Source organism: Amblyomma mixtum, chromosome 3, assembly GCF_055824585.1.
Source record: "Amblyomma mixtum isolate Tamu chromosome 3, ASM5582458v1, whole genome shotgun sequence".
NCBI classification, from domain to species: domain Eukaryota; kingdom Metazoa; phylum Arthropoda; class Arachnida; order Ixodida; family Ixodidae; genus Amblyomma; species Amblyomma mixtum.
Genome location: NC_143014.1, coordinates 398,522,742 through 398,543,078, shown reverse-complemented (window position 1 = coordinate 398,543,078; position 20,337 = coordinate 398,522,742). Strand labels below are relative to the sequence as shown.

General features: G+C 47.2%; 1 protein-coding gene across 1 annotated transcript in view; it reads left to right on the top strand.

Annotated features, from left to right (window-relative positions):
- The window catches only part of LOC149357312 (STING ER exit protein), a 37,824-nt gene extending 27,423 nt beyond the window's left edge, over positions 1–10,401 (top strand). The window contains exons 6-7 of the mRNA XM_089584527.1: positions 2,558–2,650; positions 10,261–10,401. Of these exons, the coding sequence (XP_089440653.1) occupies positions 2,558–2,650; positions 10,261–10,323 (156 nt within the window). The 3' untranslated portion in view covers positions 10,324–10,401. The remainder of the gene's footprint in view (positions 1–2,557; positions 2,651–10,260) is intronic.
- Positions 10,402–20,337: the final 9,936 nt, after the last annotated feature.

The following is a 20,337-nucleotide window of genomic DNA, read 5'->3' as shown; positions in this document are numbered from 1 at the left end:
ATTGGCAACATATTTGACGGGCAGGCTCTTGCCACCTTTGAAGCACCGCGGCTTCGCACTTTTGCCGATCACCAGTGGGCAGCGCTTGTCAGACCCGTCCATGTTGCAGCACAGGAGCACAGTCACACGCTTTTTGCTATGCTTCCCTCCGCTGCATGGCTGGCCCTTCATGTGAAGCATCTTGGAGGGGAGGAGCTCGAAGAAAAGTCCCGTTTCATCGGCATTGTATATGTCTGATGTGGCATATTTCTCCATTAATTCCGGCACAGTAGCTGATGCCCAAGCAGATGCAGCGTCGGCGTCTGATGAGGCCGACTCCCCACACAGCACTTTAGCGACGATTTCATGCCTGGCCTTAAAACGGGTCAGCCACCCTGAGCTGGCTTTGAAATCATTGATGCCCAGCATACAGGCATAGCCAAGTGCCTTTTGCTGCAACATGTTTCCGCTGACCGGCATCTTCTTTGCGCGCACGTCGAGGAACCACGTGTAGAGAGCCTTCTCAAGGTCCTCATGAGCCGCTTGCGTCAGCTTTTTCCGCTTCGCGGATGTCCCCGAAGAAAGAGCTTGCGCTATCGCGTCTTTCGACTTCAAGATCGTTGACAGCGTGCTCTGTGAGATGCCGAAGTCCGCTGCAACATCTCCCTTTTTCCTGCCACTGGATGCCGCGCTGATAATCCGTGCCTTCTCTTCAAGCGAGAGGAACTTCCGCTTTCTAGATGAAGTCGCCATGCTCGCATTTAATACAGCGCACTAGCAGCACAAGCACGAGTGAAAAAAACTAGGGCAAACGCGCTGCTGTTGCCAGGCTGCTGCGTCCTTTGGCAACGGATTGGTTGCGGCTCTGGATTGGATTGGAAGAAAACGGGAGCTTGCCCCCGCGCCTTGTCGCAAGGCAGCCAGCCCGATAGTCATCAACACCAAGCTATGGCAGTGATCATGTGCGTTTCAGTGAGCGGATTAGTTGGGTCCAGCGAATGTTTAGCGAAACAAAGCAGCGTGGGCCTATGGAAGTACATAGATGGGCGGCGATATGCTTGTTTTATTGTAAGATATATTTTTAAATCGAGCTTCGCATAGCAAAAATTTCGTTGAAGCGGAAACGCGCCCCAAAAATGGTTCGCTGTGATGAGAAATTTGTTCCATTACTTTGTATAGCGAGCTGACGGGGAATTGGAAATATTTCGTTGAAGCGAAAATTTCGTTGAAGCGACGTTCGTTGTAGCGGGGTTCGACTGTACCAGAAAAGGATATGCGCCTTTGATTTGCGAAGGCTTTGGTCATGAACAAGGCAGGTGTGCTCAGATGCCCTTGGGGGGACTGTGTGCCAATACGGTGTGGAGTACACCCAGTGGCTCATAAATGACACTTTGCTGTTGAAACGTCTGGATTTCTTACAAATTAGAATGCGAGTGCTGTGGGCCACACCCAATGAGAACAGTCTTGCTAGGAGTCGTGGCATGGTAATATCAAATAAACTACTGAAACACCAGCAGAATTGTACAGAGTTTTGGTTGACAGCATTTTTGAGGGACCTGACCTATCTACAGTAGAACCCGTCTGTAGTAAACTCGCATATATAGTCGAGTCCACTTATGATGAATCTGATCTTCACGTGGATTGCGTTGTTTATATCCGAAGTACGTAGTAAGTGGACTTCTCATGTTAGAGCCAGAAGTATAAAGTCGAACTGTGTAAAACCGCAGTGCACGTCTATTTATTCAAACTAGATCTTATTACAGCACTTTCCAAGCTGTCCAGGGCAGCCACATGCCCATCACCGATAGTGCTGCTTCCACAAGCTGCTTTAGGGAGGCGATATAACTAATCGCGATGGAAGTCTCCATGACAGCTGGTGGTAGGTCACTTTGTTGCACCGCAACTGGGAATGGTGGTGAGCCTTGTGAAAAATTATGCCTCAGTTATTTTCTTTTAATATGGGAACTAATTGAAATATACTAAAACTAGTCATGTTTTTGAAAACATGAAGAAGAAACCTATATGCACACCCAATTTCATTACGATATCTTTAGTAATAAAAATGTTCATTTCAAGACCCGCGTTTTCCCTTGGTCTACAGCGTGTATTGTGTGTTAATATGTGCATTATGTTTTATCTTATGTTTGTACGGTTAACAGCGGGATTTCCTGTGTGTGTATTTGAAAGTTTTGCATACTGAGAACCTCAGGTGGTGAGAGATGAAGCCTTGTCAGACTTCGTGCTTTTAGCCTCGTCTTCCTCTTTTATATATATATAAGAAGGGGTGAAGATCGGATGGATCCGGTAGAACGTAAACGTAATTCGGTTGACACACGGTAGAAAAACAACAACTTTATTCTAACGTTTCGACCAGGGTCTGGCCTTCGTCAGAGTCAACCGAATTACGTTTATATATATATATAAATATATATATATCCTGAAATGAACGTACATATCAAACTGGCTTTATCAGTAAGAAAGTCTCCAGTAGGTTTCTAATGTCTCTTGACTTTTGAACTCATTCTTAGGTTGCTGCTACAGCTGTCGCTCACTTTTTTTTTTGCTTTTTCTGTTTCAGAGGGAAGTTGCTGATTCATATGCCAACAATGCCCGCATCATTGAAAAGCAGCTGGAACGGAAAGGCATGAATAAGCGCAAATTGGTTGATCAGGTGAGCTGTCATGACCTGTCTTTTAGTTTTCAGTTTTACTGCACTAGCAGTAGTAGTGCCATTGTGCAAAAATTTGGCGCTGGTTTTTTTATGAAACCTTGGAAGAAAAGTGGTGAGAAGAAAGAGGAGGGTGCAAGTGGAGAGGAGGCCAGTGACCCTGCCGCTATGGCGGCTGTGGGGGGGGTAGGTGTGCGCATCGGCTGGGCTGTGTGTGGCGGCATCTCACGTTTTCATGACACCGATGGGTAGTGAGGTGCCTGTAGCTGACCACTGGCTGTGTGCGGTGGTCAGCTTAAGTAGCCACTTCTGCCTCGCCCACTTGTACTGTTTTGCTTTCCTGCTTACCAGCATGTGACGGATTCTCGGCCGAATAGAAGAACACGGGAAAGATGGAAGTTACAGGACTCCAAAACACAACTTTGGACTTGTAGACTGTCAGGCCAGAATAAAGCATGCAAACAGCGCCTACGAACGAAGCACAGTACATGCCCTTTCTGCTTTCATACATACTATACAGTCAGTGCAGCTTATGTTTGTGCGTAGGAGGCAGCGAAGTATATAGTACAGTCGCCGACCGTTTTTTCGGACTTGAAGGGACCCGAAAAATGGTCCGAATAATCGAACAGTCCGAAAAATCCGTGAAGCACAAAAAATCACTTTATTCAGAGGAAATCGGCTTAAAAAAGTCGCTGATTTTACCTTGCGGCAAATTTCTTTTGCTGGCGACGATTTGCGCTTGTATTTGCGCCAAAGTTGTCGTTTCGCTGTACACGCTAGACAGCAAGTTCACAGCGTTCGTAATTTGTGCAAGCGATGGCTGTGGTAGGCCGCCCGAGTCGTCGTCGGAGTCCGACTCGTCTTCAGGTTGAAGAACTTGGCGTACAAGTTCGTCGTCCGTGAGGTCCGCACACATATCGAGGCCGTCGTCCACTTCAACAAACTCGCGGAACGTGGAGCCCGTTGGAATGTCCATTCCGTTCCCGCGAAGGTCAACGATGAGGTCTTCGCCACTGTCTGCAGTCAAATCCTCAGAATCGTTGCAGTCTTCTACGTCATCGACTTTATCGGCGGAGAATCCAGCGTGCCTGAAGCAATTAGCAATTGTTTCCGCTCTCACTGCCTTCCACGCGTCAGCCAGCATGCTAACCGCCGCAAAAAGATCCGTGGCGTACTTTTTCCCGTTGTCAAAACAAAGGACTGTGCGCCGCAGAAGACGGGTCCAATAATGCACCTTAAGGTTTTTGATCACCCCCTGGTCCATTGGTTGGAGCACGGTGGTGGTGTTTGGTGGCAGGTATTCGAGCCGAATGGCTTTCAGGTTGTCGATGGTGCCGTGAGCCGCGCAGTTATCAACAAAAATAATAACTTGTCGCCCCTGCCGCTCGAAACTTCGGTCGAGTCGACGCACGTAATCTTCAAACAAAGCATGAGTGATCCATGCCTTGGAGTTGCTGCAGTACCACACGGGAAGGTTCTTCGCGCCCTTAAAACACCTAGGATTTTTGGATTTGCCTATCACAAGAAGTGGCAGCTTCTCAGTGCCAGTGGCATTTGCACCTACCATTACTGTTATCCTTTCCTTGCTGTGGCGGCCCCCTGAACAGGAGTCACCCGAAAAAGAGAGGGTGCGGTCAGGCAACATCTTGAAAAAGAGGCCGGTCTCGTCAAAGTTGAAGGTGTCCTCCGGGCTGTACTGGCTCAACAAGGGCTTCAACTTCGTCTGACGGTAGTCTGCTACCGTGGCTGGGTTGGCGGCTCCGCTCTCCCCGCACATCTTCTTAAAAGACACACCGTGCCTCTTCTTGAAACCGCGGAGCCATCCGTCCGTGAACTTGAATTTTTCAATTCTCATTTTCACGGCCAGGGTCTCTGCCTTTTCCTTCAACGTGTCGCCCGACACTGGAAGGTTTTTCGCTAAAGCAGCTTTAAGCCAGAGTAGCAAGGCCTTCTCCAATTCGGGGTGGTCGCCTTTCCTGTCGTTCTTCTGGCTGCTGCTGTGGGGCGCTTCAAAGGCGGAAAAAATCTCCTTATTTTTCACGTAATCCGAAATAGTTTGCTTCGACAGTGCGAACTCCTTGGCCACGTCAGCTTGCGTTCGCCCACTCAGCACTAGCTTTATGATCGCTGCCTTTTTCTCAAGGGTCATGGTAGAATAGCTCCCACGCTTCTTTGACGGACCCGGCAGCACTGGCGGGGCCATGTCCACAGCCCGAGTGCGCACCACACCGCTCGTCAAACACGCAAAAATGAGGCACTTTTCGTTCAGAGCGGTGGAACCGCCGGACGCAATCACAAAACGGCCAAAGGATTGACGGCGCGCCACTCGGTTGACGCGGTCGGAGAAACTCGTGTGACAACACGGCGAATGGCGAACGTATGAGACAAAGCACAAAGAGATAGCTGCCCGCGTCAGCGTTGGCGACAAAAGCAGGTTGACGGCGATGACAATCCGACTGCCACCTCGAAGTGGCAGAGAATGCAGGGACCTCTACTGGCAAAAATGGGGCACCGAAACCATGTCAAGCCAATCCAACTGCAGAGCCAATCCACCTCAATCCAAGATGGCGCCTGTTGCGCCGGCGAAAAGCCGATAAGATGGCAGATTTTGGCCTGCAGGCGACTGAAATTAGTCCGAAAAATCGAACTTTCGGACTTTTAAAGTCCGAAATATCCGTCGCGAATATGTATGCGCTTCTATGGGGTGACTGACGGTGCCTCACTGAAGTCCGAAATATCCTACAAGTCCGAATTATTGGAGTCCGAATTACCCGTCGGCTACTGTATTCGTAAAGAGGTTTCAGTTAAAGGAATGCATTGTTGCATAGTATAAGAATTGGGCGTTGGCGTTTCACTTGGACCCAGTGTTGCATGCGGCAAGAGGATAGCATAGCAATTTCAGCCAGGAAATGTAGTACACGAACTTACGATATTTTGTATCCGTAAACGACTACGTTTAATTGTTTATATATTAGGATAGTGAGCAAAAATGGAGTACAAATTAGTTTTTCCAGTCCGGGCTTTTTCCAGAATTAAAATTTCCAGGGATGAAACGAAAAAAAAAAGTGTTAAATTGAGGAGTTATGCTGCGTGGTGCAAGATACCATATATATTCAGAAAAGTGTGCTACAATTTTTAGGCTGTCTGCCCGAAGGAAAGATTTGCTGTTAATATTTTTGTAATTACTTCCATCCAGGGGAAGCTTTATGGCCAATTCTTGCATGAAGAGTACAATAGGCAGCTGTGGAAGTTTTACACAATGCATTGAAATTTTCGTCTAAAAAAAAAAATGGGGGTCAGTGCTGTTTTTTTTTTTTGTTCTGTAGAAAATGCACTCCCCCCCCCCCCTTCCCAGCCTAAATCCGCCCTGGTTTCAACCATATCTTTAGCGAAAATTTACGGAATGCGGGTGCACGGATAAATATTCATTTTGGAGCAATCAGCCAATAGTCTAAAATGTCTGAAGGTAAGAGGTAATTAGCAGGCAAGGATAAGGGATAGGGAATTGACAGTGCTTCATCCACTATATATAGTAATATATTATCAAGTAAGTAGGTCGTGATGCAATGCCTCAGAATTTTGCTGCTGATACAATACAGTCCATACAGGTTCCCTAGCCCACATACCACCACTGCATCCACATGCCACCGGTAGGGTAGCCTGCCTCGATTTTTAAAAATGGACTTTTTGAGCTATTAAGATGGCTTCTGTGGCATAGTAATACTGTGTCGCACTCACTCGCACTCATGACCACTCCCACTCATGACCACTCGCACTCACAACCACTCACTCGCACTCATGACCACTCACACTCACTCCCACTCATGACCACTCGCACTCACAACCACTCACTCGCACTCATGACCACTCGCACTCACAGCCACTCACTCATACTCATGACCACTCGCACTCACAACTACTCACTCGCACTCACGACCACTCACTCCCACTCATGACCACTCGCACTCACAACCACTCACTCGCACTCATGACCACTCGCACTCACAACCACTCACTCACACTCATGACCACTCACAACCACTCACACTCACAACCACTCACTCCCACTCGCACTCACAACCACTCACTCGCACTCACAGCCACTCACTCATACTCATGACCACTCGCACTCACAACCACTCACTCACACTCATGACCACTCGCACTCACAGCCACTCACTCATACTCATGACCACTCGCACTCACAACCACTCACTCGCACTCATGACCACTCACACTCACTCCCACTCATGACCACTCGCACTCACAACCACTCACTCGCACTCATGACCACTCGCACTCACAGCCACTCACTCATACTCATGACCACTCGCACTCGCAACCACTCACTCACACTCATGACCACTCACACTCACTCGCACTCATGACCACTCACACTCATGACCACTCGCACTCATGACCACTCACTCGCACTTATGACCACTCACACTCACAACCACTCACACTCATGTCCGCTCACTCTCATTCACGTTCACTCACTCTTTCCTTGTTTGCTGACAACGGAGGGGATGGGGGATTTACTGTCATGGCCGACTGCCCTCGTGGCTCCCCTAGCATAGCCTGAGTTGCAAAGACGTGGTGCTGAGCCGCCCAGGCTTTGTCGGGCTATTTGGCCAATTTTCACAGTTTCACTGCTCGATGGAAGTGGTCACTGATCATGCATATTCCATGCACTGAATGGTACGCACGTGCGCTCTCGGGCTTGCTGCTGAGACGATGAGTGCCTGTATAGTGTCAGCAGCTAAGATGCTTAGACAAGTTTTTGAACGGTGTCCATAGGCGTGCGCAGGGTTCTCCATGAAAATGAGCCATGTTTCAGCGCAGTGCCCCCCCCCCCCCCCCCCCCCCACCCTCCTCCTCAACCTCTCACCTAGGCCCTTACGGCCAGAACGGAGCGCAAAGGTGAGGAATGATTATAGAACATATATTTCCATGCGATGTAATTTCAAATTATACAAGGCATTATTCAGCAGTAGTTTTTATTTTAATCTGTAACATCGGCAGATGAATATATGGTATAGCGAGGATAAGCCGCTGGTTCCTTCACACTCAAAATGTGAACGAAAGGAGGGGAAAGGCTCAGGGTGCTTGCCAGTGTTTCCACAAGAGGTCGTGTCTTCATCCTGACTAAGACAGCCCTCTTGTTGAAACGTTCGCAAGCATACTGAGGCTTTCCCTCCCTTGTTCAACACGTGGGTATTGGCAGAGGAAGGCATGTCACTGCGTCGCTGAAGTATCGATGTAACATCGCGCTTCCAGAATAATTTCCATTCTCTTTAAACCCCAGCAAATGTGACGGATTTGTTTTTTGTTACTGTCAGAGCAAAAAAGAACCTGAAAAGCTTGCCTCAAAACGACCCGGCCAGTAAACAGTTCTTAGAACGCAACATCATGAGTCTTCGGCCTCTAAAAAACCTGATTGGCCATAGCACTGCACTGTAAACAATGACGGAACAGGTCCGACAGAGTCAATGTATGAAGCAGACTTGGCGATTGGGGGGCTTGCATGATTGGGGGGGGGGGGGGCTCCTCCCTTCCTTATGCACGCGCCTATGACTGTGTCTAAGTAAAAATAATGAGTTTGTCTTGACAATAGCCTTGGATGGTGTCTAATTACCAGTATTTGGTCTGGCTTGACAATGACGCTCCGTCACTCTGCATGAACACATTGGAGTCAAGTGGACATATGAATACATTTTGCGGCATGAAAAATGGAGCGTGTTTTTCAAACGATCGAGTGATTTCCTCACGGAAAGGAAAATGGCTGGAATGGGCCGCAAGTAGACGATTTCCCCGCGTAATAACGATGCTAGAGGGAGTTGTCATTAGCAATTCATTTACAAAACCTCCTAAGCTACTATGTGTGACCAATCTGTGGACATGTCTGCAGTGCAGAACGTTTTCTGCATTGCACATGATCCCTGTCTGAAGGAGGTTTTACAAACCAGCGCAATGTTTTTGAGGCTGGTGCATGCAGAGACCACGTGCGCATCTGCGTGGTGATAGGGGGCACTTACATTTCACCTGATTATTCTTCAACTTCGTTCGCGGAAGAATGCGTATGCAGGTAACCTGTGAGCCATTTTGTAGCGTGCGCCCTTCTGAAAGTAAAGGACTTTACTGTGAAAAAGCGCTATCCAGAAGTTTTTAGAGGAAATCGTAGTATCCGGTTCAAAGGATACCTCATGCTGTCCAGATATCAGTGTGGGTAGGATTGCTAAAATGGATGCATGCAAACAGAAGCTAATCCACTTACTTCACTGAAAACGCGAAAAATAAACAAAATCGCATTTCACAAGCTCATTTCGATTTCACTCCTCCAGTGACAAAGCTTAGGGGCCAAGTAGGTCAGGTTTTCGCATGGGTCCAGCCCAATGAACAAATTACGGCCGGAGCAGAGCTCTGAAATGCACACACCTGGGCACAGAAAAAAAAACCTAAGAGTCCACTGCAGCACTTAAGATCCCATCTTACGGTAGTCATTGCCAAGAAGCGGACAGTCCTTGTTTCAGCAGTAAGCATCATAACTCTTGTGTATATGAGATCGAGCCGTGTGGGGAGCGTGGCAAGATACACCTCTCTATATTTTCAGGACTGGCAATGCGAAATTCGATAAAGGATCTCACAAACTTGTAGCAGCTCATTGCGTCCGTGAAGGGTCTGCGCCCGTGCCAATGGTGAACTACAAACACAACGAAAGATTGCCGTTCCTGTGCCAGCAGAATCCTCTGCTTCGGTTGTCCAAAGACACGAGCATGATGCCTTATGCTGCCTCGAGCGCCCTCAGTAGTCAATATTTGCTTCCCTCAGCTGTCAACAACATGAAAATAGCTGAGCGGGTATCGTCGTCGCGAAACATACGCGACCGACTTCGCTGTCACGTCCACCCATCATTCACATCCACTCATTACCACTCACGTCCACTCACAACCACTCACAACCACTCATGTCCACTCACATCTACTCATCAAACATGTCCACTCACCACTCACCTCTACTCATGCTCACATCCACTCACTCACACTCATCTCCACTTACACTCACATCCACTCACTCACTCATGGCCACCCATGCTGACATCCACTCGCACTCACACTCATGACCACCGGCACTCATATCCACTCACTCGCATTCGCACTCATGTCTACTCAAACTCACAACCACTCACTCTCACTCACACTCGTGACCACCCTTACTCACATCCGCTCACTCGCACTCACTCACACTCACAGACATGAGTGTGAGTGAGGCGATATGAGTGCACTCATGAATGAGTGTGCCGACCTATGCTATCGAACTATCGATGGCATAAAAGATGGCCTCCCATTTCCCACACGCGTCCTTATTGGTCAGGAGGGAGGGAAGGTTCGAGGGCCTGTGGGTCACTCCCACCCCCCACAGGTCCCCTGACTGATGTGGACTGGGGATCGCCCAACACACGCAGTGCCATAGGCTTTTGCCACTAAGCCAAGGAGTCTTCACTGTCATTAGAGAAGGCACGTGCAGGTGCACTTCCATTCGCGGTGCCACTTGTACTTCAGTAGTTATGCTTTTTGTGGCTTGGTGTCCTGACAAGTTTTTCAAATTTTCAGGGTCCTCAGGGAGAACAGGATGGAAAGAAAAAAATTGTCAGAGGAACCCTTATTGACAAGTGACATCACATGACTTCACAGCATCAGCAAATTTGTTGTATCATTTGTAAATAAAACTTATGTGCAAATATTACCGCAAAACTTCGTTGCGTTTATTTTCATCATTGTGTTGCTTCGCCAAACACTATGCAGTCCCAGTCAGCTGATGGCCTGACCACTGCCATTATCACTCTGCACCACTTTCTGTGTTGCTTTCCTCTTGACAGAGTGTTCTGTCATAGCTAGCATTCAGCCATGACTTGTGCACAACACTTAGACTGGTAGCCATAGAACAGCAAACCCGTCGGCGAGCACGCTGAAAAGCACAATGTTCAGAAAAGAAAGCGATAGAGCCAAAGACCTGTACGTGCAACTGCCCCTTTCTAACTCCAAACAGGAAATACCTGCCATCTCTGCTGCAACCATGTTCATGACACTGAATTAGCCCCTAGAGTTTGTGACATTCGTGTAGCATGTGGAAATCCAAAGTACACGAAGTGTAGAAGTGTGTGAATATAGAAATTTTGAATAGACTTTGTGAAATATTTTTTTTCTATTTGATTTGCAAGCAGTTTCAGTATTTGAAGTATTTGAAATTTTCGTGACCAGCTGAATTTGCCGGCAAACATACTTTTCTGAACGGCACTGTCTAGTTTGAATACATGATCTCGCGCACAAAAAAATGCGCTCTCCTCGTGGATTCGATTGCCAGCTCACAGCAAAAACATTGCTTTGGCGGCTATCGAGAACAGCCGTACGCACTAACTGATCTCGGATCGCAGCAGCACACAATGCTTCAATGTGTGTTGGGACGAAGCAGTCAATGACTGGCTGTGAATGCACCGGGGAAGATAGCAAACGGGTGCCAGTGATCCTATCATTTCTGATCACTCAGAGATGCGTGCACACTAAAATGGGACACCCGTTGAGGTGGCTGGTGGTGTGAAGGGAGTGGACCTCAAGGGTTGCTGCAGAGGATTTCTCAGGCGACTGAGCAGGAGACAGCTGTGGTTTATTGGATGAAGGCCCTTCTTTTCTGCTGAGGCGGCGTCTTTCTCAGCTTTCCAGACACTCCTGAATGGCATTCCAAGACAGATTATCTCGGCATCCATACAGTTAATATACTGACTAGTGGGAAAACTAGGCATTCAGGTCATGCATTGGAATACGCAACGCTTGAGCGCGGCCATCATAGATGAAAAAAACTCTCTCCATGATCCACCGTGATCCAATGATCCAACCATTTGTGGCTGCCAACCACTAAAGTGCTTTTGAACCCATTTTTGAAAGTTGGAACCTGACAGAGTAACCAGTTGGAAGATAACGGCATGCTGTGCAGCTGTAGGCTATATGTGAACTGTCGTGTTTAGAACCTTCCAGATGGTAGTGGCTACTCAAAGTGCATATTCAGTGTAGTCTTGTCAGCTGATGTTTAGTGATCTGGACGGAAAAAAGTTAGCTGCGGTTCAACTACTGCTGAACCTGGTTAGAGAGCAAAAGCTATGACGTATCAGGCAACTATATGGTGCTTGGCGTCTGTAACGTTGAGTCCGTTCCGGATACTGGATAGGGAGCGCACCCACCCTGCCACTTTGACGGGCGGCAGCTAATGGTTGATCGCAAGAGTTTGCTCACCCAATGAACGCTGCAGCCTATTGCCACAGTGCCGTGTTTCTGCCACACGTCAGTGCTAACGCATGCAGCCCACATCTCTCTCTCACCATCCCCCGTACCTCAAAGCGCAATTCAGGTGTCCACTGACCCAGGGCGCCAGTTATGCGCACTTCCTTTTCTTAAAAATCATCGGGAGTCCAAAACGCCAATGCCAGTGGTAATGAACACAATGAACGCAGACGGCCTATGGCTTCAGTGCCGCGTTTCTGCCACAACATCAGTGCCAATGCATGCAGCGCACATATCTCACTACCGCCACGTTGCTTAAAGCACGATTGAGGTGTCCACTGTTTCAAGAAGGCAGTTATGTGCCTTCCCTCTGGTTCAGGTGTCCACCGAGATGTGTGAGACAGATAGTGCATTTCTTTCCTCAAAAACCAATTTACCAATTTTGCCACTGTTTACCAATTTTGTCCACTGTTCCATGGGGCAGTTATGCCTTTCCTTTGGTTTCGAAGCTCCCACTCCATCGGTTTCTTAGCTTAAGCGCGACTAAGTGTCCACTGCGCCAGGAGGCCAGTTATGCGCCTTTCCTTTGCTTTTGAAGCTGCCGCTCTTCATCTGTTTTGTAGCTTAAAGCCCGACTAAGGTGTCCACTGTCCCAGGGGGCTAGTTATGAGTCTTTCCTTTGCTTTATCTGTTGGCAACGTGCCATGTGCTTTGGTTATGAAGGTCATTTGAAGGTGAAACTTGGGGCCACCACAAAACTCACTTTACCTTGTGTGGTGAAGCTTTTGCTCAAATATTCGAGTATTCTCCATGCCGAATGGTATACACACAGCGTTTGCCATTTATCACTGGCGCAAAATAGCTTGAACAGCATCCAAGTGTCTCGTTGTCCAGAAAAAATCTGAGCGGCTACCTGAGCAATAGGCTCAATTGGCTTTCTGTTTAGCTTGCACTGCGTGCACCACTTGTAACCTTCGGATAGTGCCGATAGCCTAAATATTGTGACAAGCCTCTTGTATGTTTAATTTTGTATTCAAAAAGAGAGAAAGGGATGTTTTTGTTGGCTTAAGACGAGGCCGCAATGTGACACAGCGCCGCCTTTGACTTTCATCTGGCCAGTGGGTTTACACATATATAAATCCTCCTCTTGTGCATCACATGATTAGGGTAAAATTACAGACAGCGCTTTGAAGCATCGGTGTAAGAAAACATTTCCCCTGTGTAAAAGTTATCGGCTCTGCATTATGTTTGAACACTGCCGTGGTGCTGACTCTTGGAATGAACGGAGGGAATGAATTGGTGCCTCGAATAAATTTGTATAGTGGCAGGCGTTTTTCTCTCAGTCACTTTTTCATTGATTCCCCGTTAAAAACCTGCAAATAGAAATGTTGCTCAGTGCATGTGGTATCATGTCTCTCTCTCTCTTGGGAATGCCAGTCGAGGCGGTCCCAGACAGTGCCTGTTGCACTGATATCGTGCTCCTTACATATCTGTGCTTCGGCGAGCTTTAGAGCTACAAAAGGGAAGAAGTTGGCTGTCGCAATATTGTTAACGGGTAATGGCAATAAGCGACGTTCGAATTTTTTTTCTTAAATAGATCACGCGACCAGACGAAATGATGGCATTAATTTCGCACGGTAGGTTGTTGTTCTTCCTATCAGGTGTAGAATGTTGATAGTTGGCTAGACATTTGCCCTTAAAGGTGCCCTGAGGGTGAATGTGCAGTTGCGACGAAGACGGACGACTCATGCTAGACAAATATTTTCAGATTCTTAGGTGCCGGTATCGTACGCACATTCAAGTCAGCATGAATGAGTCTTTGTTTTCTATCTGTTAAGGGATTGTTCGAGTTCGAATTTCGCACTTGGTCATCAGAATTATACTTAACCGGCTTTTCTTCTTTAGCTTTACCAAACTAAAAAATTAATCAGGCTGTGCTAGCTTCTTGGAACTCCCACAGTTTCACTTTGTGCTTCGGTGGCCACTAGGAGAGTGAAACACTCGTTTATGGTTTTATGTTTAGGTTTATGGGCTTCAACGTCCCAAATCGAGTCCGGCTATGCGGAGCTCCGTAGTGGAAGGCTCCGGACGGGCCTCTAGCATTTCGCCTCCAGCGAAATGTGACCGCCACGGCCGGGGCAATCTATTTCGTTGTTTCTTTTTTCTTGGGATTGATTTTGTAGAGCCAGGTGAAATTTAATTTTTGAGGAAATAAAAGGCGCCATAACAGCCTCACTCTAGGTGGACACCTGAACTGTGTCTTGAGGAGAGGTAGGAAGGTGTGATTGAAACGAGAGAAAGAGATGCCTTCGTTTTATTGGTTTATAGGGGTTTAATGTCCTAAGAACGCTAACATTATCTTAATTCATAAGAAAGGAGACGTCAAGGACTTGAAGAATTACAGACCAATCAGCTTATTGTCCGTTGCCTACAATGTATTTACTAAGGTAATCGCTAATAGAGTCAGGACAACCTTGGACTTTAGTCAACCAAATGATCAGGCAGGCTTTCGTAAAGGATACTCGACAATAGACCACATTCACACTATCAATCAGGTGATAGAGAAATGTGCAGAATATAAGCAACCCCTATATATAGCCTTCATTGATTACGAGAAAGCATTTGACTCAGTGGAAACCTCAGCTGTCATGCAGGCATTGCGGAATCAGGGTGTAGAAGAGTGTTATGTGAATATATTGGAAGATATTTATAACGATTGCACAGCTACTATAGTTCTCCATAAAGTCAGCAATAAAATTCCAATACGGAAAGGTGTCAGGCAGGGAGACACGATCTCACCAATGCTCTTCACTGCCTGCTTACAGGAGGTATTCCGGGGACTGGAATGGGAACAGTTGGGGAAAAGAGTTAATGGAGAATACCTGAGTAATTTGCGATTCACTGATGACATTGCCTTGCTAAGCCACTCAGGACAAGAACTGCAAAGCACGATCAATCAGTTAGACAGGAAGAGCAGAATGGTGGGGCTAAGAATTAACATGCAGAAAACCAAAGTAATGTTCAACAGCCTAGCAAGGGAACAGCAGTTCGCAATTGGTAGCGAGGTGCTGGAAGTAGTAAGAGAATATGTCTACTTAGGGCAGGTAGTGACCGCAGATCCGGATCATGAGAGGGAAATAACGAGAAGAATAAGAATGGGGTGGAGCGCATATGGCAGGTTCTTTCAGATCATGAACGGTAGCTTACCAATATCCCTGAAGAGAAAAGTATACAACAGCTGCATCCTACCGGTACTCACCTATGGGGCAGAAACGTGGAGGCTAACAAAGAGGGTTCAGCTTAAGTTAAGAACAACGCAGCAAGCTATGGAAAGGAAAATGATAGGTGTAGTGTTAAGGATCGGAAGACGGCTGAGTGGGTGAGGGAACAAACGCAGGTTAATGACATCTTAGTTGAAATCAGGAGGAAGAAATGGGCTTGGGCAGGGCATGTAATGCGAAGGCAAGATAACCGCTGGTCCTTAAGGGTAACGGAGTGGATTCAAAGAGAAAGCAAACGTAGCAGGGGACGGCAGAAAGTTAGGTGGGCGGATGAGATTAAGAAGTTTGCGGGGATACAGTGGCGGGAACTGACAAAGGACAGGGTTAATTGGAGAGACATGGGAGAGGCCTTTGCCCTGTAGTGGGTGTAGTCAGGCTGATGATGATGATGATGATGAATGTCCTAAAGCAACTCAGGCTATCAGAGATGCCTTAGTGAAGGGCTCCGGAATATTCGATCACCTGGGGTTCTTTACTGTGCACTGACAGCGCACAGTACCCATTCCTCTAGAATTTCGCCTCCATCGAAATTCGACCGCCATGGCCGGGATCGAACCCGCATCTTTCGGGTCGGCAGCCGAGCGCCATAACCACTGATCCATCGCGGCAGCAAAAAAAAAAAAGAGGTGCCGTTGTGGAGCACTCAGGAATAATTTCGACCATCTGGGGATCTTCCACATGCTCTGAAATCGCAGAGCACACGGGCGCCTTTTTGCAGTTCGCCTTCATCAGAACGCGGCCGCCGTGCAGCTGGGTTTTAACCCGGGTACACGGCTCAGCGCCAAGCACGTGTACTGATTCAGGACTTAAATTCTGCTATTCAAATCTGCTCCATGAATGTAGTAGTAAGCGTTCGTCGTGTAATCAGATTAATTTTAATAACTTTTAATGATACCCTCTCAGGGCCCTAATTAATGTGTTTCTATTTCCTAGTCGCTGCCGGCAGCTGGAGTACCCAGCTTAACTGTAGGAAGCTAGCTCAGCCTGCTTTTCTTTAATGCGTTAGCATTGAAACAGTGCTACGAACCCGTCTGTCGGCTTATGTACGGTATCGTTGAAAGAGGAGAGTAGGCGGCGCGCGCAGCGCACTGCAATGCAGCCCCGCAAGTTGTCGATCGGCTCACGTGGCTCTTCCGTGGCGTTCGGCGCTCGGCCACAGAGGGACACGTGTCGCGCGTTCCGAGAGTCGCGTTGTGTTTTGTGCGCTGCAAATCGAATGCTACTGCATTACTGTTGCATGAATCCTATTGATCGCACTTCGTTCTTTTTAATTAAAAAGAACGAAGTGCGAGTGAAATTACAATGAAACATGGGATACATTCCAGTAGTGTAGCAGGGGAATCAGTGGAGGGAAAGGAGAGGGGGCCTACATTCGCATTAGCCCAGGGCCCCCATTTTTCTTAATCCGGCCCTGCGTGTCAAGAGCTTGTTCTGCTTTTGGTTGGTGTTAGCTTACTGTTTTGTCTTTGTGCCTGACTTTGTTTATATTGTGGTGCCTGTGGCGAAGCTCTGCAGCAGGCTTTGATGCCTTGCCTTGGCTTTAGGTTTTCATTAGGAAAAACATAAGGCAAGCTCATCTTTTGCCTAGCTGCTAGTGTTGTTACTTACCTACCTTACCTTGAACACTGTGCATACAATGCGTAAGTTATACATTTCCACACTTCTATACATAGCTAGGCATCAACAACTGAGGTGCCAACCATTGGCGACATCTGTGTGTACAAAGGCTGGTGGTTCTCCTTCAACTAGGCTCAGAGCACAAAGCACACAACAGCAAAATGGCTACAAGCTCTCCTCTACCTTGATGGGAAGCAACACTGATTTTACATATTGAAGCTAGCGAGCATTCAAGAGATGACAAAAAACAAAGCATTGATTTTTGTACATTTTTTTCATCTACATAATGCAGCAACCAGTACCAGGAAATCGAGTACAGAAATTGTTAACATTCAGAGCTGTAAGTTATATGTAAATGGCATGTAATGTCCCACACCACCATGCAGGATGTGAAATGCATTGCAGTGCAGTTGCAGTGCATAACTATGCATAGTTAATTTTGTTTGTGAGCAAAGTTCTTATGCATCCACCAAAGCCGCAGTAAGTGGACGCCTCTCACTTGGAATAGCTGCCATGTCACTTGCCCATCCAGGCTCTTGACGCACATAGGTAGAGGTATTCAGCCACAAAGTCTCGGTGCATACTTGTCAGGGCATAATTCGTACATGCAGAAAGACTACAGTAGTGCTGAAAATTCAACACATTTGTAATGCAGTTGCATTTTTGCATTACAGCTCAACTAAAATTAAATCACTTCACAGAGTTGTTAAGCATGCCAGCTTCTGCAGTAATTATTCCATAAAGCATAGCAAATATCCAACGAAAGCAATTAAGCTGAGAAGTACAGGAACCGACAATAAAACATTGTGGCCCTTGCTAAGGCTGTAAAACATTGATAAATCTACAGACTTTTGAGAGGAGGAGCGACACGTGGGCAATGAGGTACACCGTAGCAGAGGCCTCCATATTAATTGAGACCACCAGGAGTTCTTTAACGTGCGCTGACATCGCGCAGCACACGGGCGCCTTTCGCGCTTCGCCTCCATCGACACGCGGCCGCCGCGTCCCGGATCGGGTCTTCCGACACAGTAGCCGAGCGCCCTAACCGCTAGGCCACCGCGGCGTGTATAGAAAAAGTACCAAAAGTCCTCCGAGGATTTGCACGGTTCAAGTTCTTTGCCGTCGTAGCCACCCTGCTACAATGTGCGCACCCTGCAGTGCGCTCGTACGTAATGCTAGGCTGCGGTTGCTGGTAGTCCATATATTCAGCGCCTGGAAGCGCGAAACCTCTAGGAAATATGTACTCTAATATATATTAGAGAACTATGTAGCAGCCGTACGATAACCGTAACAAGAGGCGGACTTTTTAGCGAGTGAATGAAGCGTCCTAAACTTCAGCGCGAACAGACGACGCATGCCGAAACGTTCGCACTTACAACGCTTTTCCGCCCTTAATTCCAATATGGAACGTCGAGCGTGGGCATAATAATGCACGTAGAGCATGCTGAACTTTTTACGACTTCATACGCGCGTATTAACATATTAAGAGCGAACTTAAGCTTGGCAATTCCGCATTTCAAGCAGTGCGCCGTACACGCGTATCTCGCCGAACGACCCGGAAGTCCCCAGCATATGCCCTGCGGCTCGTTCAGATTGGACACCACCTATTGACTTTAGACAACAAAAGCAGGGCTGTGGCATGTTGCAAGTTGCGCGTCCGCGCCGAGGGTGGCGCCCCGGTCGAAACGATTGCAGCGATCCTGGTATCGGCGGTAAACGGGGCTGCAGTTAAGCCTAATAAAAGTGAAATTTTTCGACCACTATCAATAATAAAAACATGCTTATGAACTAAATTATAACCAGCCATAGGTATTAAAAATAAGACATCAAAGAAATTAGTTGCGAAGATGACGACGCGGGTAACGCGGCAGCAGACGACAAGCAGACGACGCACGGTCAGCCGCACAAGCGAAAACGGCGACGTCGGCGACATTCGCACTGCAGCAGCGTCATTGGCGTCATGTCGAGTCACACAGTGAGCTTTTCTTGGAGTCTTTATACTAAGAACTAGCACTGCAGCATATTATGTTGTCCCTAGCCTAACGCACTGTGATTTCTTCTACACGAGTCAAAGGTTGAAAATTTTCTCTGCCTTTCTCTGCGTGTGTTTATTCATAGCCACAGACTGATGCGTTTCAATACAGGTCAGATGTTTTACTTCTCTGCTATTTACCTAAATCTCTTACAAAGTCGCGTACAAACGTATATTCAGTCATGTAGCATTTTATTATGTATACTGTACCTTGATACCTTTTTTTATCCCCTATATCCTCCTGAGACCCGAAGTGAATTTGAGTGCACAAAAACTTTGTAGGGTTTCATAATAAGCTGGTAGGAGTACAAAGGTGAAAAGTGAGAGATATTTTCTCAACAGAACTAATAGTTTCAGCTCAGCACGATGTCCAATATATTGGACACTAGGACTCTAGCCGTATTTTCCCACCCAGTTGGCGTGCCACAAAATACTTCAGATAAAGCTGTGAAAGTTGTGCGAAAAATACTTTATTATGACAAAAGTCAAAGTAGCAAAATATACGTCAACTGAATAAAAAAGTTTCGCTGTGCTCACTTGCTGCGTGCCTTTTCGAAGCATCTTCTGTCTTTTGTTATGCAGAACTGCTGACATTTTGTGCAAAAAAACTTTGTTTTCATGGTGCACCCCTCAAACCTGCAGCACGCATCGCTAGCTGCGTCAGACAGCCTTGGGAAGTGGTATACAGGCACTTTTGTTGGTCTCTCCTCGTCGAGCTTGCTTTGATGGTGGGCTCCACTCAACTTCACTGTCACTCTCTGTTTCTTGTTGTTGTTTTTTTTCCTTGACATTTCTTGCTTCTTGACGTTTCTTGGGTTTCTTGCTGTTTTTCGATCGACAATAGTGTCGTCGTCGCTGTCCGATAGGTCAATGTCTGATGTATTGGCGGCCGCCGCGGTGGCTCAGTGGTTAAGGTGCTCGGCTGCTGACGCAAAAGACGCGGGTTTGATCCCGGCGGCGGCGGCTGGAATTTCTTGGGAGGAGAAATTCTAGAGGCCCGTGTACTGTGCGATGTCAGTGCACGTTAAAGAACGCCAGGTGGTCGACATTTCCGGAGCCCTTCACTACGGCGTCTCTCATAGCCTTAGTTGCTTTGGGACGTTAAACCCCATAAACCAACTAAACCAACCCACTGATGTGTTGGCTTGTGCAATTCTTTGTAAAACTGCTTCGGCCGTCTCATCAGGAACGCGAGGCCTGTCTCCTACAACAAAAAGACGTTATTTCGTCCCCAGCCGTTAAATACCAGCAGTATTCGTTTACAGTTATTGCGAAAGCCATCTCAAAAGCGCGGTCAAAATAACCGGGCTGAGTCCCAGCGTCCAACGTATTGGACACGTGAAATCAGATTGAAAGCACAGAAAAGTTAGGTCATGTAGAGTTACAATTATGATATCTACATGTTTTCTGTTCTATTTTTGTTGATATTCAACAAAATTTACTCGTTCAAAGTAGGAAAAATCGCAGAAACAACACTTACTTCTC